At 31.1% G+C, this 24935-nt stretch overlaps 1 protein-coding gene across 6 annotated transcripts in view; it reads right to left on the bottom strand.

The window, feature by feature from the left end:
- Positions 1-24935, bottom strand: part of tjp1b (tight junction protein 1b) — a 170232-nt gene that overhangs the window by 29090 nt on the left and 116207 nt on the right. For 4 of the 6 annotated variants that reach the window (XM_051100262.1, XM_051100264.1, XM_051100266.1 and 1 more), the window contains 8 exons: positions 18404-18460; positions 15622-15746; positions 13668-13770; positions 13158-13491; positions 10828-10934; positions 10515-10683; positions 8043-8187; positions 5341-5376 (listed from right to left, as the gene is read on the bottom strand). In XM_051100262.1, coding sequence (XP_050956219.1) covers positions 5341-5376; positions 8043-8187; positions 10515-10683; positions 10828-10934; positions 13158-13491; positions 13668-13770; positions 15622-15746; positions 18404-18460 — 1076 coding nt within the window. The remainder of the gene's footprint in view (positions 1-5340; positions 5377-8042; positions 8188-10514; positions 10684-10827; positions 10935-13157; positions 13492-13667; positions 13771-15621; positions 15747-18403; positions 18461-24935) is intronic. The other 2 variants (XM_051100263.1, XM_051100268.1) reach the window with 1 other exon arrangement.

The raw sequence follows: 24935 nt of genomic DNA, 5'->3' as shown, positions 1-24935 counted from the left end.
TTTGAATCATGTTGGTGATGCCTGCTTGTCAGGAGAGTATAAATAAAATAAAATACCTACTAGCGAAATTTTGAAATGTTTTGAAACCGTTCTTACATAACGAAGCCTCATTTACTGAAACAAAGTAACTTTGACACTTTGAATCAGTTGAACCAATTTGACACTTTGAATCAATTAAACCAATTGTTTGGTGACGCCTGCTGGTCAGAATGGTGTGAATACAACAAAATACACGCTAGCATCAACTGAACCAATTTGACACTTTGAATCAATTGAACCAATCTGACACTTTGAATCAACTGAATCAATTGCTTTTCAACATGAGTCACTGGCTTCAAAGCATTTGAAATGCCACATGTTGGTGACGCCTGCTGGTCAGATTGATGTAAATACAACAAAATATTTGCTAGCAGCAAACCACAGAAATTTTGAAGCGTTTTTTCGAACCTCATTTTCTAAAACCATGTGACTTTGACAGTTTCGTCATGCTCCAAAACATTGATTCAAAAATGATTCGCAAAGGTTTCAAAGCTTCCAATCGCTAGTTCACGTACTTTAGAGAGTATGTTTCAGGCCGTAAGTGAAAGTACCATCAATAATACACCTGTATACAGGACACTGAAAATATACGGTACAGTGCGGAATGAAATGAGCTTTGTGCTGTTCGGTTAAAGCTTTTGATGATTAATGCATGCTCTGCTCTCAGCAGGACAACCAAAAACAACACCACTTTTTCCACACTATCAAGCCTAAGCACACAACCCATAAAACACTGTTTACACTGAAAGACAAATGGCAGATGAGAGCAAGGTAGATGGGGAGAGAGGGAGGACGTTGTGTGGCTAGGGCAGCTAGGTAGTCTTGAAGGTCACAGCTGTGCTTTGCAGCTCCTTTGTTGGACTATATTTAGCGCAGCCCATCTGATCTGGAGTAATGGAGGAGACCGAGACAGAGAGAGAGAGAGAGAGAGAGACGGGAAAGAGAAAAGGACTCCAGGTGCACCACGGCCGTTGAGGCACTCCAAAAATCGGCACATGGCCAAAGCTGAGAGGTCCGGCCCGTGACCTTTACTGTCACGGTAAACAACAGCGGGCGACATCCACGGACTGCAGAAACTCTCCATCTCTGCAAGACCGGGCCGCCACATGTGGTCCTGTTTTATTCATGACAATGACGAATATCTTTTCCAGCAATTACGGTGCGGCTCAATAAAAAGCCTTGGCTGATGACATTGAGGGTAAGTGTGTGGCATAACGCAGTATACCTCAAAGTATTAAAGCCATCACTGTCCGCTCGAGGGTCTTTACGGATCTTATGATCCATAAAACTGACTATGAGAGAAAAAAATAGGCATTTTTGAGGAGGACGGCACTTGCGGTTACCAATAATGTTCTATTATGAAGAACTATTACATTCTGGAATGGAAATAAGATTTTTGGTCTACAGGAAGTTGTGTAATTCAGTAGTTCCTGAACTGGTTCTGAATCAGGACCCAGCTATGGAACGCCTAAAAGAATTTTTTTTCCCCAAAATTAAAATTACTCCATGATTTACTCACCCTCAAGCCATCCTAGATGTATATGACTTTTGTTTTTCAAGAGAATGCAATTAGAGTTATATTAAAAAATGTCCTGACTCTTCCAAGTTTTATAATGGCAGTGAATGGGTGTCTAGATTTGAATCCCAATAAAGTGCATCCAGTTTAAAAGTTTTAAAGTATAAAGTTTTTTTTTTATATATTAGACATACGTAAGTATTGAAAGTACAAAAAGGGGCAAATAAATATTAAAAAAAAAAAGTTTATACACAGTCTAAGCAGCAACTCCCTCTTCCATTTTGTATCTTTGGGTAAGCATAAGAGGCACTTCATCTGGTCTCTTTTATTCCAACATAAGAAAACATTCCTGGAATATACATCTGAAATGGCATTTAGATGTATTTACAGTTTAATGTAGCTCAGAAGGGACATGGATGTACTTAACCTGCAGTTACAAATGTGTAAAAATAATGATTTGTTTAAAACAAAACGCTGAATACCAATATTTCAATTGATTTAAAACAACCGCCAGGTGGCAGCAAGTCACTAATGATTCATTTAAACAGCTGGTTCATTCAGGAACGAAGCTTTTGACTGTGTTAACGAGTGAGTCATTGAATCATTCATTCAACCAATTCATTCATTTTGTTGGCAAAATTGAGGAAACAATGGGCAATAGTGTGTCTACAATGCAAGTCACCCAATGGTTACTTGGGTGGCTGGATTGTGGAGAGAAGTAGCGAAGCAAATCCCACGGAGCCTTTGTCTTAATTTCGTTATTGCCAAAAACCCATCTTAATTTAGAACTTATCTTAACTTAATTTAAGAAAGAGTCATTTTTATTGGCGCGTTGGCCTATTTATAGGCTGAGTGTATGCCTATTTAGAGTGCTAAGATATTACGATGTTACAGAGGACTTATTTTATTTCTTTGTTCCAACTTCCAAGTGGCCTATAGCCTATGTTACTCATTAATAAATTATGTTAAAACATGTATAAATGACTCATTCTTGACAAAAGGCAAAAGAGCTGTGTGCTTCCGCACATTTGAATAATGTCGGGCTGTAAACGGGTTCAGGCTTTTAAAAAGCTGTCAATCAAAATATACTTGTCAGGCTCGGGCCGAAATTCTGTCAAACGAATTCTGGCAAACTAGAGCTGTCAAGGCCCAATTACAGCTCTAGTCTGCACATGAGCAAAGGTTTCTTTTTTAGGAGTCTAATTTGCAATCACCAGACCACTGATTCGTCAAACCTGCTTTCCTGCAGTGTGTTCTTCCAACTTTGTAAGTAACGAATATGCTTTGAGGAAATGTATTGAAGTAAAACTATACATTTTAATTAGGAAATGTAGTGTTGTAAAGTTGACAGAAATACAAAAAACTTAAGTAAAGTACAGATATTCATAAAAAATACTTAAGTACTGTACCACTGCTTACACCACTGCTCACTATGTCATTCGCTTGAACACCACTTTCTTTTGAACATGCGTATGACAATTAGCAGAAGCTAGAGATTATGGTTTATAAAGTGGTAAATATAGATATTTGTCTTACACAAATGCATCGATTCTCTTCAGAAGGCCTTTATTAACCCTCCAGAGCTGTGTGGAGCACTTTTTATGATGGATGAATGCACTTTTTTTGGGCTTCAAATTCTTAACAGCCATTCACTGCCATTAAAAAGCTTGAAAGAGCCAGGATATTTTTTAAAATACTATTATATTCATCTGAAAAAAAAAAGGCATATACATCTAGGATGGCTTGAGGGTGAGCAAATCATGAGGTAAGTTTCATTTTTGGGTAAACTACCCCTTAAAACACAGTCTTTCCTCTTTCCTCTTTCTGACAATCCAGAACGAGGTTGGTAAAATCACCTTTTTAAAAAACAAACAAACAAACAAACAAACAAAAAAAAAGTGTTACTGCTTGTTTCAGAATGTTTATAGAACATTCAAAAGTAACAATGAAAACGGAATGTTCCTTTAGTGTTCCAATAACCAAGAAAAAACACTTAAAACATTCAAAGAACATTCAGGAATAAGAGGTTCATAACTGTACTCACCCCCTCATCCAAGATGTTCATGTCTTTTTTTCTTCAGTCGTAAAGAAATTAAGTTTTTTGAGGAAAACATTTCAGCATTTTTTTTTCTACATATAATGGACTGATATGGTGCCCCGATTTTGAACTTCCAACTTCATTTAAAATGCAGTTTAAATGTGTCTTCAAACGACCGCAAATGTGTAAACGATCCCATCCGAGGAAGAAGGGTCTTATCTAGCGAAACGATCAGTTATTTTCATTTTTAAAAAAAATACAATTAAAATACTTTTTAATCTCAAACGCTCGTCTTTCCTTTCTCTCCCTGAACTCTGTGTATTCTGTCTAAGACAGTTAGGGTATGTCGAAAAACTCCAATTGTATTTTCTCTCTCAACTTCAAAAATCATTTCAAAATCATCCTACATCACTGCAGAAGTACAGACACAGTCTTTACATAGTGAACATAAGATCAAACACCCTTAACAAAAAAGGTAAAACAGCGATATAGAACGATTTTGAAGTTGAGAGAGAACATGAGATGGGAGTTTTTCGACATAAAACTGCCTGGACTGTTTTTTTCCGGTTCATGACAAAGACAAGACAAGATGAGCGTTTGGAATTAAAAAGTATATAAATTGCATTATTTTTATTAAAATAACCAATTGTTTTGCTAGATAAGACCCTTTACAACCGCATTTGGGATCATTTGAAGCTGCACTGAAACTACATTTTGGTAGTTCAAACTGGGGGCACCATACCAGTCCGTTACATGGAGAAAAATGCTGAAATGTTTTCTTTACAACTGAAGAAAGAAAGACATGAACATCTTGGATGACAAGGGGGTGAGTACATTATATGTGAATCTTTGTTTTGAAAGTGGACTTCTCCTTTAACAGGAATGCTAACTAAACGATTTTAGAACATATTTTTTTAGCTAATAAACCTTTCCACCAATACAGTGCCAATGCCGATTCTGGCACCTCTTCAGGTTTCCACCTAAAAAAAAGTTGGATCAGGGACATAAAAATGGGCTCCTCAAATGGTTCCAGTCCATTAAACCCGTTGTTTCCTCAACCAGGAATTCAGTGATGATGTCCATACCATGAAAAAGTTTCAAACAACAACAATCCAGCTGGACCGATGTGCAAAAGGCAGCTGCCTAAGCTTTCAGAACGCAGCCTCTGTCTTTTCGCACATGGTGCAGGTGGTGCTTGAATCCTATTGGACGACTTTCAAGGATGGTTGGCTGAGCAGATGTGCTAGTAATACCAAGAACTCTCTGAGGCAGAGAAGGAACTACTACAAACGATGTTAAAAGCAGCATGCTTCCGTCTGCGCTGCCAAACTGACAGCAGCACACCTTGGAGTATATGCATATTTGTACCCCTATTTTAGTTTTCGCTCAGCAGAAAAGAGGTAACACACAGCTGAGACCAGTTCTTTGAATTTGCATGAGAAATGAGAATGAATGGAGGGATATGTTTGATTTCACAGATGCATGCGGGGATTGGGCATACAAACCAACGAATTTCCTCTGCCCGAGTTGGTTTGTTAAGCTTCAGCCAGAGATGAAAGATGTTGGGGTGATGAAATGAACACGTCAAGTAGTTAAAACAAGGTAAAACAACAACACAGTTACAATCACACTGGGTTACACCACTCTGAGAAGCGTCCACGTCACATGCTTTAGTGCAAAGCTCACAAAAGCGTTAGTTTGGTTAGCTATGTTCGGGACGCTGCGTTAACCGGACCCAAACACTTACGCTGGCCGGGTTCTCTGAGCCGTCGGCCCTGCGGCCCTGATTCAAAACAAGAATCAGAAGAAACTTCATGAACACTCACACACCTGAGGACCTGAAAACATGTGTGTGGTCAAATCTGGATTGTGGGAAGTGTGTCAATTTCTTCGCCTAATGCATTTGCTTATATTCAGTTGTTTAATAACAGTAGCTCGATAACATTGTTCATAGAGCCAGAGAGTTTAGTCTCTTCACAAGTCAACATACAAATGGCCTACTGATGCTTCCATTACATTATTGTTACATATGAAAAACGAAAATGACAAGCATTTTTCACTAGTGATTTCAGACTATTAATTTCTCTCATTTGTATTAAAACATTAAATAAAAAAATGCAAATTAGAAGCAATTTTCACTACTGATTTCAGACTTTATCTCATTTGTATTAAAAACATTTTTATTAAAAAAAACGAAAATTAGAAGCATTTTTCAGACTTAATTTCTCTAATTTGTATTAAAAACATTATTATTAAATTAAAAAAAATGCAAATTAGAAGCATTTTTCACTAGTGATTTCACTTTATTTATTAATTTATCTAATTTGTATGAATAACATGATTACACAATTATTAAATTTGAAAAAACCCAAATTAGAAGCATTTTTCATTAAGTGATTTCAGACTATTTATTAATTTATCTAATCCGTATTAAAAAAAACATTATAATTAAACTAGCAAAATGCTAATTAGAAGAATTTTTTACTAGTGATTTTAGACTTTATTAATTTCTCTCATTTGTATTAAAAACATTATTATTAAATTAAAAAAATGCAAATTAGAAGCATTTTTCACTAGTGATTTCAGACTTTATTAATTTCTCTCATTTGCATTAAAAACATTACTAAATAAAAAAAATGCAAAGTAAAAGCATTTTTCACTAGTCATTTCAGAATTTATTTAATAATTTCTCATTCGCATTAAAAACATTATTATTAAATTAAAAAAATGCAAATTAGAAGCCTTTTTTATTTGTGATTTCAGACTATTAATTTCTCTCATTTGTATTAAAAACATTAAATAAAAAAATGCAAATTAGAAGCATTTTTCACTAGTGATTTCAGACTTTAATCATTTCTCTCATTTGCATTAAAAATATTAATACATTTTTAAAAAATGCAAATTAGAAGCATTTTTCATTCGTGACTTCAGACTATTACTTTCTCTCATTTGTATTAAAACATTATTAAATAAAAAATGCAAATTATAAGCATTTTTCACTAGTGATTTCAGACTATTAATTTCTCTCATTTGTATTAAAAACATTATTATTAAATTAAAAAAATGCAAATTAGAAGCCTTTTTTATTTGTGATTTCAGACTATTAATTTCTCTCATTTGTATTAAAAACATTAAATAAAAAAATGCAAATTAGAAGCATTTTTCACTAGTGATTTCAGACTTTAATCATTTCTCTCATTTGCATTAAAAATATTATTAATAAATTTTTAAAAAATGCAAATTAGAAGCATTTTTCATTCGTGACTTCAGACTATTACTTTCTCTCATTTGTATTAAAACATTATTAAATAAAAAATGCAAATTATAAGCATTTTTCACTAGTGATTTCAGACTATTAATTTCTCTCATTTGTATTAAAAACATTATTATTAAATTAAAAAAATGCAAATTAGAAGCATTTTTCACTAGTGATTTCAGACTTTATTAATTTCTCTCATTTGCATTAAAAACATTACTAAATAAAAAAAATGCAAAGTAAAAGCATTTTTCACTAGTCATTTCAGAATTTAATAATTTCTCATTCGCATTAAAAACATTATTATTAAATTAAAAAAATGCAAATTAGAAGCCTTTTTTATTTGTGATTTCAGACTATTAATTTCTCTCATTTGTATTAAAAACATTAAATAAAAAAATGCAAATTAGAAGCATTTTTCACTAGTGATTTCAGACTTTAATCATTTCTCTCATTTGCATTAAAAATATTATTAATAAATTTTTAAAAAATGCAAATTAGAAGCATTTTTCATTCGTGACTTCAGACTATTACTTTCTCTCATTTGTATTAAAACATTATTAAATAAAAAATGCAAAATATTTTTCACTAGTGATTTCAAATTATTTCTCTCATTTGCATTAAAAACATTATTATTAAATTTAAAAAATGCAAATTAGAAGCATTTTTCACTATTGACTTCAGACTTTATTTGTTAATTAATCTAATTTGTATTAAAAACATTGAGAAAAAAATAAGTATTTTACCGCTAAAAAAATTACACACTTCACCTTTAAATTTAGGGTTTGATTTAGAAAGCTGGCACATTTGCAGGAAGATGAAATTCCCTCCCTCCTGTACGGCTGTCACACCTTGGTTTATCTATCTAGGACACTTCCAATTTACAGGAGCGTTTTGTCAAGCGCTGCGGTACCGTCTGACAGAGGCTTCTCTCATATGCCTGTCACAAGGCTGTTCTCATATCAGCGGTGAGCAGGCCTGCAACTCCAGCTCTTAAGGCTGAAATACAACTCAATCTGTCGAATATTATAAAGGAAGGAGGAACTAAAACTTGAGGGGGAAAAACCTAGAAAACCAACTATTTGGTTCTGAAAAGTGGTACATTTATGTCATGTGAATCAGACTTCTGATTTCATGTTTACTAAAATATCTTTTTTGAAAAGAAATTGAGGATAACAGCAAGGGTATCTGACCTGCCGTTGCTGATCTGTGGCGGAGAGTGTCTGGAGTGGTCCGAGGGCTCGGAGCGGCGGTCCGGAGAACGAGAGCGGCTGCTCCTCTTCCGGTCGTGGGATCGGTTGGAATGATCCGAGGCCACGGAGTGGATGTCTGAAATATCTAACAAAAAGATCACATGATTTCACACCATTACAGGTGTTATGTTACAGAATTCTAAATCAGCCTGAAGAATTCTCACTGGAATACTGCATTCTACCCTAAAAATCTGAATGGAATAAAATAAGAATACAATCAGAATTACACAGTAAAATAAATAAATAACAAAAATAAACAAACCAAAAAAAAAGGTCTAAGCATCTTTAAAAAAACACCATTATTATGTTTAATCTAAATTATTTGTAATATTTATTAAATGTAATTTATTAATCGTTCATTTTATTTTGAGTAATTTTAGTACCTAAACCTGTTTTATTTCAGTTAGTTGCCAAGTTTTTCATCTCATATTTATGTTTTTTTATTTTAGCTTTATTTTTAATTCTTCTAAGTTTCTGTTTTAGTTAACAGTAACAATTCTGCTTAAAACAAGAAAAAATAACTGAATGGTAAGAAAAATAAATATTTGTTTAATGAAATTTTAAAGAAATTTTAAATAATTAAAGTGTGTTAAAATTCAAAATACTAATAATACTACAACTAGAAACATAGTATACAACAGAAATAATACTACAATAACACTGATTTTAAGTATAAATTGTATTTCCAACAATTTCTAACAACATTTTGTGAGGTCTATGCTTAAAAAAAATGTGTAAATAGGGTCATTTTTTAACAAAAGTTTGTTGAAGTTTTTTAAATGCATATTTATTTACTTATTTATTTTATTTTAGCTTTTTTAATGATTTTTACAATTTTCAGTTTTAGTTAACAGTAACAACCCTGCTTAAAACAAGAAATAAATAACTGTATGGTGAGAAAAAAAATAAACATTTAATACAATTTTAAATAATCTGAAAATATTGAAAAAATAAATGCTAATTCAAAAATTCTAATAATACCATACTTAGAAATAATACTACAGTAACACTGGTTTAAAGTATAAATTGTATTTCCAACAATTTCTAACAAAATTTAAAGGTCTATGCTTTAAAAAATGTGCAAATAGGGTAATTTTAAAGTGTGTTCGAGTTTTTAACCTCATATTTATAATTTATTTTATTTTAGATTTATTTTTAATGATTCTTACTAGTTTCAGTTGTAGTTAACAGTAACAATGTTGCTTAAAACAAGAAAAAAAATAACTATGGTAAGAAAAAAAAAAAAAACATTTACTTAATAAAATTGTAAATAAAATTTAATCTAAAAAAATAAACCTTAATTCAAAACACTAATAATACCATACTTGAATAGAAATGTTTTTAAGTATAAATTGTTTCCAACAGTTTCTAACAAAATTTACTGAGGTTTATGCTTAAGAAAATGTCTAAATAGCGTAATTTTTAAAAGTTCTTTCAAGTTTTTAATGTCATATTTATTTATTTAATTTTTATTACAAGTTTCAGTTTTAGCAAACAGTAACAACACTGCTTAAAACAAGAAAAAATAATTGTATGGTGAGAATTTTTTTTTTTTTTTTTAAAAACTAAAATAATCTAAAAATATTTTAAAAAATAAACGTTGATTCAAAATATTAATACCATACCCAAAAATAATACTACAATAACACTGGTTTTAAGTACAAATTGTGTTTTCAACAAGTTATAACAAAATTTAGTCTATGCTTTGCTTAAAACAAGAAAAGAATGACTGTATGGTAAGGGGAAATAAAGCATTTGTTTAATAAAATTTTAAATAAAATTTGAATAATCTAAAAATATTTTAAAAAATAAACCTTAATTCACAATACTAATGATACCAGTTACTAACAAAATTTAATAAGGTTTATGCTTAAAAAAAAAAAATTGTAAATAGGGTAATTTTTAAAGTTTGTTCAAATTTTTAAATCTCATATTTATAATTTATCTTATTTTAGCTTTTTTAAATGATTTTTACAAGTTTCAGTTTTAGTTAATAGTAACAACACCACTAAAAGCAAGAAAAAAAATGTATGGTAAGAAAAAAAATTAACATTTAATAAAATTGTCAATAAAATTAAAATAACCTGAAAATATTTCAACAATAAACGCTATTTAAAAATACTAATATCACACTTGAACAGAAATAATACTACAATAACTATAATGGTTTTAAGTATAAATTGTTTCCAACAATTATATCAATTAAATAACAAATTTAGCAATGTTTATGCGTAAAAAATGTGTAAATGTAAATGTAAAAAAAAATAATCTATTTTTACTGTACTGATAAAAAAAATAAAAATTAAAAAGTAAAATAAATAATTCCAAATTGATAAACTGATATTCTAAAATAAATAAATAAATAAATGAATCAAATCCATTTTGCTGTGTGCTGAATAGAGACTCTCTCACCATCTCTGTCAGAGGCGTTAGCTGAAGGTATGCTGTCATCCAGGTCTGGGATATTGAGCAGGGTCGCCCTCTCGTCTCTCTGCACCACCATCTTCAGCTTGCCCTTTGACCTCTCGATCAGTTTCTTGGCATCAATCAGGGACAGATTCTCAGTAACTGTGCCATTAATCTAGATGAGGAGTAAACAGACATCTTCATTAGCAAAAGCCTGCATTCGTCACGTCACTAAATACGTCACGCTCATCACTTCTCACACTTCCTCCAATCCTTCCATCTGTTTCCAGTCCTCTACAGGTGGCGATTTTTATTTTACCTTGAGCACTACGTCTCCCTCCTGTATGTTTCCGTCTCGGGCTGCCAGGCTCTCGGGGGAAATGTCCTTCACGAAGATGTGGCTGGCCAGGCGAAGCCCGTATTCTGCTTACAGAGTAAACCGCAGAAACACATACACCATGTTAGCATATGTTAGCTATGAAGACCGTTTTTTTCGGATGGAAACCTACATACAGCAACGCTGAAAGTCAGCTATGTTCTGACTGGACATGACACGCATTTCATTTGTCATTTTGGACAAACCAGCAGGAAAGTCCAGGCCCGATCACACTAAGGACAATGAAGTTTTAAAAAGTGAGAAAGGCGAAGTTTACAGCACTGTCTGTGTGCACTAGTGAAAATGCTTTTAATAATATTTTTATAATTATATTTTATTGCAATTATTCAAATCAACTTCAATATATAAATGATCTTACATTTTTAAAAAATGTATTTATTAATTTATTTATATTGTAGATTTAGATTTATTTCAAAAAGTGTGCATTTTAAAAGCATTTTCAAAAGTGGTCTTAGACTTTATTAATTTCTCTCACTTGTAATAAAAAACGTAAACCCCCCGGTAAATAAGAAGCATTTTTCACTAGTGCTTTCAGACTTTATTTATTAATTTATCTAATTTGTATTTAAAACATTATCATCAAACTTGAAAAATGCAACTTAGAACTATTTTTCAATAGTGATTTCAGACTTTATTTATTATTTGATTAGTATTAAAATCATCATGCAAATTAGAAACCTTTTTCACTAGTGATGTCACCCTATTAATTTCTCTCATTTGTATTAAAACATTATTATTAAATAAAAAATGCAAATTAAAAGCGTTTAGACTTTATTCATTTCTTTCATTTGTATTAAAACATGATTAAATCTTGAAAAAAGCTAATTAGAAGCAGTTTTTTCACTAGTGATTTCAAACTTTATTATTAATTAATCTTTGATCTTTAATGTATTAAAATCTTGTTATTAAATAAAAAGCAAATTAAAAGCATTTTTACTAGTCTTTTCAGAATAAATGTAATAATTTTTCTCATTTGTATTAAAAACATTAATATTAAATTAAAAAATGCAAATTAGAAGCATTTTTCACTAGTGATTTCAGACTTTATTCATTTCTCATTTGTATTAAAAACGTTAAATCTTAAAAAATGCAAATCAGAAGCATTTTTTCACTAGTCATTTCAAACTTCATTCATCTCATTTGTATTAAAATATTATTAAATAAAAAAAGCAAACTAAAAGCATTTTCACTAGTGATTTCAGTCTTAATTTATTAATTTCTCTCATTCGCATTAAAAACATTATTATTAAATAAAAAATGCAAATTAGAAGCGTTTTCCACTAGCGATCATTAATTTATCCAATTTGTATTAAAAACATTAATAAATTTAAAAAAGCAAATCAGAAGCCTTTTTTCACCAGAGATTTTGGACTTTATATATTAATTTATCTAATTCTTATTAAAAACATTATTATATTTAAAAATACTAATTAAAACCATTTTCAAATTTCAAACTTTTAAAACCACTGTGCATTCATTTATAAATATAATATATCTAATTACTCCAAAAATGTAGCCAGTTTCATTATATAACATTATATTTAGTGTAAAATAATCTAAAAACTGCTGTTGTTTAGTTATGTATTTATTTAAAAGTGCAAATTAACAGCATTTTCACTAGTGGTCATAGATTTATTTATTTATTAACATTTTTATTGTGATTTTTCAAATGAACTTTTACTTAAATTATACAGCATACTTATTTTTATATTTCGTATTGAAAACATTCATATTAGATTTGAAAAGTGCAAATTTTCTCACATTTTAATACATTTCTTAAGACTTTTATCTATACATTTATTGATTGATAAGTGATTGTGTTGTTTCGTGCAGCATTTTCACTTTTATTGAGGGCAGACCAGCTGAAAACTAGTGTCATAAGGCTGTTCGCACAGGATGATAATTATAACCATACAGTTGCACTGAAGTGCAACACTACATATTGACGCAAAGCAACAATTTTGTTGGAAACGCATCCAGAATGATTTTTTCCAACTGATGAACATTGACAGCCAATCATAAACCACTGACTTGAGCTTTGGCGTTTAAATTGGAAGGTGATATAACTGCAGCAAAAGCTTAAAATAAACAAAAAAAGATCGTCAGTTGGTGTGGAATATTCTTATAGTTGCCATTCTTGGTGTGAAAAAGCCTTTAGTGATGTGAAACTGCTTGGCAACAACAGTGTTTTAATTCGGAAGACTAAGTGACCGGGCAACACCGGATGGCAGGTTCGAAGCGGCCATGTTCACCTTCATTTTTGCGGGACTTGATGAGGGTGACCTTGGCTGGGCGTGGGGGGAGGTTGGAGGACACAGAGTGGCGGTCCGAGCGTGGGGACAGACTCCTCTCTCTGGAGCCGCTGCGCTCTCTGTCTCGGTCCCTCCTCCCGCCCAGCCGGTCGCCTCTGCCGCTCCTCCGGCCGGTTGCTCCGCCCCCGCTGTAGGCGCTGGGCCCGCTCCGTGCGCTCCGTGCCTCGTAGATCTCGTCTTCGTAGCTGTCGTCGTCCTCGTCGTGCTCCGACATGGTCTCGCGTTCACCCGGGCGCCCCATGGGGATCTGCACCTTCCTCTTTCTCCTGATGGTCTGAACAGAGGGAGACATGCTTATTCACAACAATCTCAATTTTTGGGCACATTTTTTCATTTCTAATATGTTTCTAAAATGTTGCATGCAGACACAGCAAGATTACTTTTCCATCAAAGTTTCTTTTTACTATGAATACTAAGAATATGTGAGAATAAATAAAGGGGGAAACATACTATTTTTGCATTCTTCCCGCTTTTCCGAAGTTGCTGCACTGCATATGCATGATCCACGTTATCCATGGAGACGGCGTTGACCATCACCACCCTGTCATTCTCCCTGCCGGGGGCAAAGAGAGCAGCAAGCAGTAAGCAAAAGTGCCACTCCAACTGATCTCAGCGCGAGACAGAGCAAAGCTTGATCAGCAGCCCTGTGCGCTCATGCGTTCACATGGTAAAAACTCCATCGGGGTGAAGAGCAGTTTTTATATAACTTAATAAAAATAAATCAATTATATAACAGATCAATCAGATATAAGTAAGAGTAATTAGACTTTTACCATGGTCTATAAATGTAATGCATTTATTTGAAAACAGTCAGGAAACGCAATAGTGAAAATGCACTTGAATTTGCACTTCTAATTTAACACAAGTGTTTTTGATACAAATAAAAAAAAATTGAGAGCACTAGTGAAAATTCATTTACTGTAATTCACATTTTTGTAATTTAAAACTTATGTTTTCAGTACAAAATAAATAAATTATTAGTTTGAGGGAACTACTGAAAATGCTTTTAATTCACACTTTTTTAATTTAAACCGAATGGTTTCGATAGAAATTAAATAGTATGAGAGCACTACTGAAAATGCTTTTAATTTGCACTTTTCTAATTCAATACAACATATATATAAAAAAAAAAAAAAATTATATATATATATATATATATATATATATATATATATATATATATATATATATATATATATATATATATATATATATATAACTGACTCTTTTCAATACAAATTAAATAGCCTGAGAGCACTAGTGAAAATGCTTTTAATTTGTACTTTTCTAATTTAAACCAAATGTTTTTGATACAAATGAAAAAATATATATTATTTACTATAATTCACACTTTTCTAATTTAAAACTAATGTTTTCAATACAAATTAAATCAATTAATAGTTTGAGGAAACTACTGAAAATGCTTTTTAAATTTACACTTTTCTAATTTAAACCAAATGTTTTTGGTTTACAAATAAAAAAATATATATATTTTGAGAGCACTAGTGAAAATTCATTTACTGTAATTCATACTTTTCTAATTTAAACTAGTGTTTTCAATACTAATTAAATAAATGAATAGTTTGAGGGCACGAGTGAAAATGCTTTTAATTTGCCCTTTTTTAATTTAAACGGAATGTTTTCGATGCAAATTAAATAGAGCACCAGTGACTGACAGTACTGAAAATGCATTTACCATAATTTTCACTTTTTTTTTTAATTTAAACTGAATGTTTTCAATACAAATTAAATACTCTGAAAGCACTAGTGAAAATGCTTTTAATTTGCCCTTTTCTAATTTAATACAAACGTTTTTGATAAATATTTTAAAAAATATTTTTGAGAGCTCTAGTGATAAAAATTAATTAAATTAAAAGTTTGACAGCACTAGTGAAAATGCTTTTAATTTGCACTTTTTAATTTCAACAATGTTTTCAATACAAATTAAATAGTCTGAAAGCACTAGTGAAAATGCTTTTATTTTATTTTTTTAATTCAATAAAACTATTTTCGATACAAATTTAAAAAATATGAATATTTTGAGAGCACTAGTGAAAAATGCTTTTAATTTGCACTTTTCTCATTTCATGTTTTCAAATTATACAAAATAACCTTATACATAATTTATTTGGAGTAAAAAGTTGAATTTAAAAATTAAGGAAGAACATTAATAATCAATGCTTGGAGTATATATATTATCTGATATTTTTTTAAAAAGCTCATAACATCTTTAAAGCTAATTCATAAAAAATGTTTTTTAACACAAACTACACTTTCAGCAATCATGTTACTGACATTGAATTTCATTCAATTTTATCCAGATGTATCAAATTCATCTCAAATTCAATGAAACTGGAATTGAACAGGCACTGTCATGGTAAAGCGGGTCAGAGAAGACTCTTACTGCAGCAGGCCCTCGGCCGGGCCTCCCTTCAGCACATCAGATATGACGATGGACGTCTCCCCGCTCTGAAAGTGAGGGTTATCCCTCCCGCCTGAGATAGCGATCCCGAAGCCAAACCCCGGAGCCTGCGAGACACACAACGACATGTTAACAAACATGTGAAGGGGACACCTAAACATTCAAATCAGACAGGAAGACCTGGACAGGGACAGAATGGGACAGAGAGAATGAAAAGATAACATAGGAGATACGGGACGAGAAGAGAAGGCAGATAAACGAGGGAACATGATGGTCAGAGAGATACAGAGAGAGGGCAAAAAAGGGCGGAGAGATAGAAAGATCCTATCACTGATATAAAGAAGAGAAAAACAATACGATGAACCCACAAAGCCATGCAGGACCTCAAATCTGCAACAGTACATAACTGGTAGTACATAATGAAGTAGTGTGAATTTTAAAAATCTTCAGTAACAAATTTAGTAATGTGTTGCTTTTTGAAATGACACTATAACACTTTAATCACAGATAACGGATATAACACAGTGTAGTGTAAACGGTCTTTTTTTCCACGTCAACTGTGAGCATGTGCATCTATGTATCTTCAGAGAGGTTTCTGGCCTTTTGCAGTGCACGTGACAAAACTACAACACAAAAGTAACTTAACTTCCCTCAAAACATATTTAGCAAGTTTTGTTAGGGAGTAACTCAATATAATATATAAGTTACTCCTGATTGTAGTTTTAGGCACCATCTTGACCTGGATACACATTCATCATCAGTGAATACTTGTGTTAAAAATCTGCCTGTTCTGCTACAGAATGACTTCAAACTTGACAAGCAAGTCAATTTAGTTGTTAGATCTCCGTTTGCTTAGCAAAGTTAAGCCTTTTCTTTGTCCCCAAGCATTTGAATGGGTGATTTATGCATTTTTATCATCACGTTTAGATTATTGTATTAACTCCACTACCTTAACAGAACTTCAGGTAGTCCAAAATATTAATAATAAAAATATTAAAAGGTCTTCGTAAACATAGGGCCATATGAAATCAGTTTAACTCCAAATTCCATTTTTTCCGCTTTAAGTTTTCAGAATTCAGTGTTTTTTGTTGGGTTTTTTTCTTTTTTTTTTTTTTTTTTAAACAAATTCCATTCTCCCATTTTCATTTTTTAGAATTCATTTTTTTAACTAATTTATTTTCCCCCATTTTGATAGATTTAAAATTTTTCAGATTTTCTGTTTTTTTTTTTTTTTTTTTTTTTTCAGAATTCTGTTTGTTTTTTTACAAATTCTGTTCTTTCTGTTTTAATTTTTCAAAATTTTCTTTTTAAATAAAATTCAGTTTTTCCGTTATATTTCAGAATTCAGTGTTTTTTTTTTTTAACCAATTCTGTTATTCTTTTTTTCCCCATTTAAATTTTTCTAACATGTCTAATTAATTAAAATCATGACGCTTATACAATTTCTTTCTTAAAAGTTTAACAAAAATACATTTTTAGGATCCTGTGATTTTTTATTCCCCAGGTAATCAAATGAAGGCATGAAACATTAATTCAAATTATAAATCAAATGAAATTAAACATTTATTTTGGTAAATAAAATGTCAGTTTTAATGATCACATTATAATATTACAATTTATAATCTACAAAAGTGTAAGTATAAAGTCCAAGAAGCAATAGGAAATGTAATTTTAACAACTTATTAAGCGTTTATAAAGAAAACACACCATTTTTTTTTTCCATTGTAACTTATCCCAACTCCATTTTAATGGTTAAATGAAATTTTAGTAATCAAAAAGCATGTCTAAATTAATGGAAATCATAACACTTACATAATTCAATAACAATCTATTAAATATCTAACAAAAATACATTTTTAGGGTCCTGTGATTTTTTCCCCAAATAATCAAATGAAGGTATAAAACATTAATTTAATTTAAAATCAAATGAAATTAAACATTTTGGCAAACAAAATGCCAGTTTTAATCATCATATATTATAACAGGAAAATGGGAAAAATAGGAAATGCAGTTTCAATAATTTATTTTAAAGTTTAACATAAAATACATGAATTAAAAGAAGGCATAAATCATTAATTTAATTTATAATCAAATGAAATAAAACAAATTTATTTTGGCAAACAAAATGTTTCAAAATTGTTTACTGTTAAAATTAAAACATGGAAGAAAAATTGTTTAAAAGACTATTCTTTAAAAATGATTTAACATTATTATTATTAATATTCTTATTATTACTACTACTACTACAATTATCATCATCATCAAAACGTATATTCTTCTGTACAGAATTATATTTCTGTAACAATTTCTTCAAGTTGAACCTTTCTTTTATTATTACTATTTAATTTATTACTATTCTTCCCTCTGTTTTATCTGTGTTATGTCTTTTAATGCTATGTAAAGCACATTGGTCAGCCGTAGCTATATAAATAAACTTTGATGTGTATAACAAATAAAAAATTCCTATTCCTAATTTACCTGAGAAGCAAAATTTGTCATAATTCAATTACAATGATGTCTAATTGTTCTTTGTCGTTTTCCAGGTTTTTTTCTTCTAATTGTGCATAAAGACCCTATGCATAAAGAGTGGTTTCTTTCCTGTTTTGAGGTATTTTAGCCAAAGATCATAGTTTACATCCAAGTTGCAATCATGACTTGTTACTTGCCTTAAAGTTTTGATTTCATAAGGCCTTTAAAACAAGTAAAAGTAACAAGTAAAACAAGACAATATTCCCTGAATGAACAGAGATGATTAAATTCTCACCCTGTGTAGAGTTACAGTGTGCTGTTCCCATATTACTGTCTCCTCCATTGCTGCACTCTGCATTGAGAGAAAGAAAACAGAAAGAAAGAGATTAATAGAGAAACACGCAAATCGTTAGATTACCATCAACAAGTTTAATTGGTTACATTCCCACGCGGCCTAAAGGATGCAGATGCATTCATTAAAATGAACACATTCAGAAACATCTCAGTCTTAACATCCGTAAAAGCGTTCGGAAATCCTCCACAGAGTGTAAATGATCTTCCTACACGTTATGCAACAGACGAGGAAACAACAAAGGTGCTGCAACCTCATGCTAGGCTTGAAGAGAAGACGTCTCCGCTGACATCCAGTGAAGCCACCTGAGGTACTCAAACACTGATTTATTCAGTTATTTCTCTATGGCTTCTGCAATGCAGTTGTTGCGAATAGCAGATTCACACAGTCACAGCATCAACACACCGCGCCAACTGCGCTCCTATAGATCATAAGATCACTGGGAGAAACTGTGGCAATCTAATCAAAGCTATAATGGCTGTTACTACAGAATAAACAGCAGTGGAGGATTTAAATTGTGAGTATGAAGGATTGTGGGTTGTAGCTCGAAAAACCGTACCACCCACTCAATCATGTCCATGGCAAGACCTCAAGTGAGGAAATCCATGAAGGATGAGGAATGTCAGCCGTGTCAGGACCGGAGACAGCACCTGGCAGGATATCCACCACACACATACTCATCTGTTAACAGCAATTCTTCACTTTCTTCTCACAAACTGTAAGATTCTTCATTTCACCAAAGACAAAATCTGTCATTGTGATCAAGACCACATGTAAGAGTTGAGAAAAATCTCAACCTTGATTTACAAGTATTTATTTACTGTATGTTTTGGGAGGGGCAGAAAGCCAGAAATAAGCAATATTAAGACAAAACATTAAAACAAGCAATAATAATAATAAAATAAATAATAATAAAGTTAAAAACTTCTCATGTAATTAGACTGAAAATGTCAAAAAAATTAAATAAAAATAATAATAAAATTATATAAATCAAAGTTGCAGAAGAAATTAAGAAAGGGAAAAAACATTCTAACATTACAAATATTTTAATTATATTCCCATATAAAACCAGTGTTACATACTTACAGTATTACTTGCATACCATTACAGCACTTCATTTTAGCTCATTTTAATTTTGGTTTAGGTTTAGTAATTATTAATGTGCTTTTGCCAATTTCTAACATTAAAAATATTTTATTACTTTATTTACTTTTTTTTTAATTACTTACAATATTACAATCATTTTTTATTCTATAAAAGCAATTAATGTTTATGTGCTTTTGTCAATTTCTATTAGTTAAAAAAAACACTTCCATTCAGCTTTATTTTATTTAAGTTTTGGTAATTTTAGTACATTAAATTTCTATTATTACAAATATTTGATTTATATTCACATATTAAATCAGTGTTACTTATATACTTACAATATTATTTAGATACTGTTATACCAGCTAATTTTGAATTAGCTTTTTATACTTAATTTTTATATTTTCAGTATTTAGAAAGGAAATTAATATTTTATTTATATTCCAATATACAAAATCTGTTTTTTTTTTGTACTAAAACTATACTTACTAATTTTATGCGCTTTTACCATTTTCTGTAAGTTTTTTTTTAATTTTTCAATTTTTTTTTTTTTTTACCAATTTCTAACTTTTTTTTCTCCATTTCTATATTTTATAACATTACAAATAATTTATTTATATCCTCATATAATAAATAAATGTTATTTATATACTTACAGTATTATTTATATTCTGTTATAGCAGTTAATTTTGAATTAGCTTTTATTTTTATATTTTTAGTTTTTATTTTAATTTTGGTTTAGTCATTTTATTACGCTCTTTTACCAATTTCTGTAAAACTCTACATATTTTATTTATATTTCCATATAAAATCAGTGTTACTTATATAATGACAGTATTATTTATATTCTACTATAGCACTTCATGACCGTTACTTTTATACTTACAGTATTATTTATATTGTATTAAAGCAATTAATTTTTTGTTATGTGCTTTTGCCAATTTCAATTAGGGTTTTTTTTTTTTTTTAAATATTATTTTATTGCAAGTTTTAGTTTTGGAAATTTTAGCACTTCAACTTAAACTTCGTTTCTAACACTATAAATATTTTAATTATATTCCCATATATAAAATTACTGTTACTTTTACAATTAAAAGTGCTTTTGCTAATTTCAATTATTATGATTATTTTCTAAATATTTATATTCAGCTTTATTTTATTTAAGTTTTAGTTTTGGTAAATTTAGTACTTCAACTTAAACTTATTTCTAACATCACAATTATTTAATTTATATTCCCATCTATAAAAACCTGTGTTATTTATATACTTACAGTATTATTTATGTACTAATGTAGCACTTAATTTAAAATTAGCTTTTTTTTTTATTTTCAGTTTTTAATTTTTATTTTGGTTTAAGTTTAGTACTTTTGTTATGTGCTTTCTAATATATATTTTTTCAATTCAAACTTATTTCAGTCAGTTGCAATTCATAAATTGTTATTTTTTATTTGCTATAGTTTTAACAGAAGGATTTTAAAGAAAGTAAACATCACATTTAATACAACCGTAAAGGAGAAACTGAGTAATTGATAATATTTCAAAGTACTACTGCTTTTACTGTATTTGTGATCAAATAAATGTTTAAATAAATAATAAATATATATACACATATTGTACATCCTTATATGTTATGCAAACAAGACATAAAAATGGAATGCATGAATTGATATAACTCAGTTGTCATCTAATATTTATTCTTTAATTTTCTTTAATTTTTATTTGAATTACTTCATTTAATTAATTTTAAAGAATGACAATAACACTATGTAAAATCCACAGTAATAAACAGCAATATTTAACATATTAATAAATGACCATAAAACATTAATGCCTCAAATATGAATCGATTCTGACTATAATTCAGACTTTCCAAGATTAAATGATCCAAATACCAATAAGACATTTAAAAACAGTAATCTTCATCATGCAAGAGTCGGCGTACAGTATGTCTGCAAATTCACAGATACAGTATGCCAGAACGAGGAGCTTTGGATGTTTAAACGGAGGAGGTTTTTCTAACAAATGTAAACGTTGATGGCCTTCTGTGTGAAGCCCGAACGATTGCCTCCTGACCTCAAGGTGATAGAGGAAGGATGAATGACGTCCCCGTGTCACATCTTCACGAGCTGAGAGATCAAGTCTCAGTCCATCTGTCTGCTGCCTTTGACCTCGCAGATAATAACTCAGGTCTCGTCCCCTTCACGGCTCTGAGCTCCCTTCGCGTCGGGCCCGTCTCAAACCGCACACGTCTTGTTAGCGTGCAGCTAGTTAAACAGATCTACTACAATCTGACAGCAAGAGCTATGGTTATCGGTCTCTTGCCAAGGCTAAAAAAATGGCTGTAACTCGACCGCACTCTGATCCCTTTAATCTCAACTGCGTTTTATAAAGCTCTCGTGAAAGAAATTCTGAAGATCAAGCGGTTTTGGTTCGACTAGCACTCTTAATCTGAAGTCTGTCAACAAGAGGGACTCATTAGTCAAAACTCTACTATCTTTTTGCAGAGCCGGATGATACACATGGTCTTTTATTCACCATCCACATCTGCAGTCTCTATTGGGACAGGTTAAGATCTGACGCTCCTCTCGTAATGTCAGCACATCAGCCAAACAAGCTCTGTTTGACGATTATAGCGTAATGAAACATGACTGACGGGCTAGGAATTAATAGCAAGAAATAACAGAGACAGAGAGAGGAAGGAGAGAGAATCTGAGGGCAGTGCGTTGTGGGAAATTTGCTGACCTAGGGGACAATTACTGCAAGCTCAACCCTTCACCTGTGCCCTGCATGGCAATGAGGAGCTGCTGGGATCGATCGCTGCTATTAACATATCCTGCATCTCTCTCTGAGGCTTGTTAAAGACACAGCTACTCTCAGCGGGATAGCGGTGCTGTACGAAAACATAAGCTAGACAAAGCTACACTAAACACGAATGACCTTAGTCGGGATAGATGCCATATTAATTTGTTGCGATGCAAATACAAATGAGGCCAACTAGGCAAATCAACTAGAATCTAGCAGCAGTGCTCAAATGAGGATGAATTTGCATTTAGCATGGCATGATGAAGGTTAAAAATAGATGCTTTTAGAAATGCTACGCAAAAAGTGTTTTGCTTCGTCCAGCTCTGCATTTGATCAATGTAACTGGACAGCCAGTTAGTTAAGAATGAATTTTGAACGATTAACCTTGTTGTTCATCATTCAAATGGCAAAACTTGAAATACATTTTTCAAAAAAAAAATTACGGTAGTCAGAAAATAAATAATAAAATAAGGATGCACTGAAATTAATATACTGGATCATACTAATAAGCTGACTATTATTATATATAAATAAAGATAGACTTTTTTCTCTGAATTGTGAGATATAAACTCACAGTTCTGAGAATACATCAGTCTCTTTTCTCCTCAAAATTGGACTCGAAACTGCAAGTTTATGCCACAATTCTGTGAAAAAAAGAATTGTGAGAAAAAGTAAGAACTGCAAAATATAAACTCGCAATTGTGAATTTATTTCTTAGAACTGCAACTTTATTTCTTAGAATTGAGACTTTTTCTCAGAATTGTGACAGTATTTCTCAGAATTACTACTTTATTTCTTAAATTTGAGACTCTTTCTCAAAATTGCGACTATTTCTGAGAACTGCAAATTATGTCAGAATTTGCGACTGTTGAGACTTTTTCTCAAAATTGCAACTTTATTTCTTAGAATTGTGCCTATTTCTCAGAATTGCGACCATTTCTCAGAATTGCGATTTTATTGCTTAGAACTGAGACTTAATTTCTTAGCATTGTGACTTTATTTCTTAGAACTGCGACTATTTCTCAGAATTGTGACATTATTTCTCAGAATTAGGACTTTATTTCTTAGAATTGAAAGTTTTTATTAAAATTGCGACTATTTCTCAGAATTGTGACTTTATTTTTCAAAATTGTGACTATTTTTCAAAATGGCAAATTATGTCAGAATTGGCGACTATGTCAATATTGCGACTATTTCTCAGAACTGTGACTATTTCACAGAATTGTAATTTTATTTCTTAGAATTGAGACTTTTTCTTAAAATTGCGACTATTTCTCAGAATTGTGACTATTTTTCAGAATTGCGACTCTTTCTCAGAATTGCAAATTATGTCAGAATTTACGACTATGCCAATATTGTGACTTTATTTCTTAGAATTGCGATTATTTTTCAGAATTGCAACTATTTCTCAGAATTGTGATTTTATTTCTCAGAATTGTGACTATCAGAATTGTAACTTTATTTCTTAGAACTGCGACTTTATTAGAATTGAGGCTTTATTTCTAAGAATTCTTAGGAAAAAAGTCAGAATTGAGAGTTTATATCACACAATTCTGAGAAAACAAAGACATCAGAGTTGCGATTATTTTAAAGTTTTGCGACTATCTGTCAGTATTGTGACTATTTCTTAGAACTGCGACTATTTCTCAGAATTGTGCCTTTACTTCTCAGAATTCTGAGAAAAAATGTCAGTATTGTGAGTTTGTATCACAACTCTAAAAAAGTCAGAATTTGACATCACAATTCTGAATTTATTTGTCGGAACTGCAACTGTATTTGTCAAAAAAAAATAAAAAAAAAGATCAGTGTCCACAAAAATAAGCAGCGCAACTGATTTCAACATTAATAACAACAGGAAATGTTTCTTTTGCAGCAAATCAACATATTAGAATGATTTCTGAAATATCATGTGACACTGAAGACTGGAGTAATGATACTGAAAATTTAGCTTTGAGCACAGGAATAAATTCTGTTTCAAAATATAATACAATTAAAAAAGGTATTTAAAATTGCAATAATATTTCACATTATTACTGTATTTTAATTCAAAAAAATAGTGCAAATTGTCCAAATAAAATATGCATAAAACATGGGTTTTGAAAATTAGAGAAAATTTGAATGGAATGCATGAAATGATGAAACTATTATATCTTGAATTGAATGTACTGTATGTTTTAAAGCAATGCAATTAATGGTTTAATCTATAAGCCTGCAATGATTAAACTCAAACCAATAGCGAGACAAATCCTTGAAAATGATTCAAGCTCACCCATTACAGACACAAAAAACAAAAACAAAACAAAACCCTTTGCTTCAACTGACATGAAAGACAAGAGAGATTTCACATCAGTACATGGTGTACGCTGGAATCAAACCTGTGTCCTTGTGGGCACAACAGCTCCTTTCAGCCAACTGGGAAGTCACTCAGCCCTCTCAGATTCGGTCAGTGACTCCAAATCACTGCGTTCATTCCCTGCGCACCTAACAAGCTCATTACATCACGTGGAAGGAAGTGGATTCAAAATTCCATCTGCCTCCTGTACAATCTACTCCTCTCTCCCTTGTTGAATGTTAAAAAGTGTAAGCG

Source organism: Labeo rohita, chromosome 25, assembly GCF_022985175.1.
Source record: "Labeo rohita strain BAU-BD-2019 chromosome 25, IGBB_LRoh.1.0, whole genome shotgun sequence".
In the NCBI taxonomy this organism is placed as follows: Eukaryota; Metazoa; Chordata; class Actinopteri; order Cypriniformes; family Cyprinidae; genus Labeo; species Labeo rohita.
This window is presented reverse-complemented; position numbering and strand designations above follow the sequence as displayed.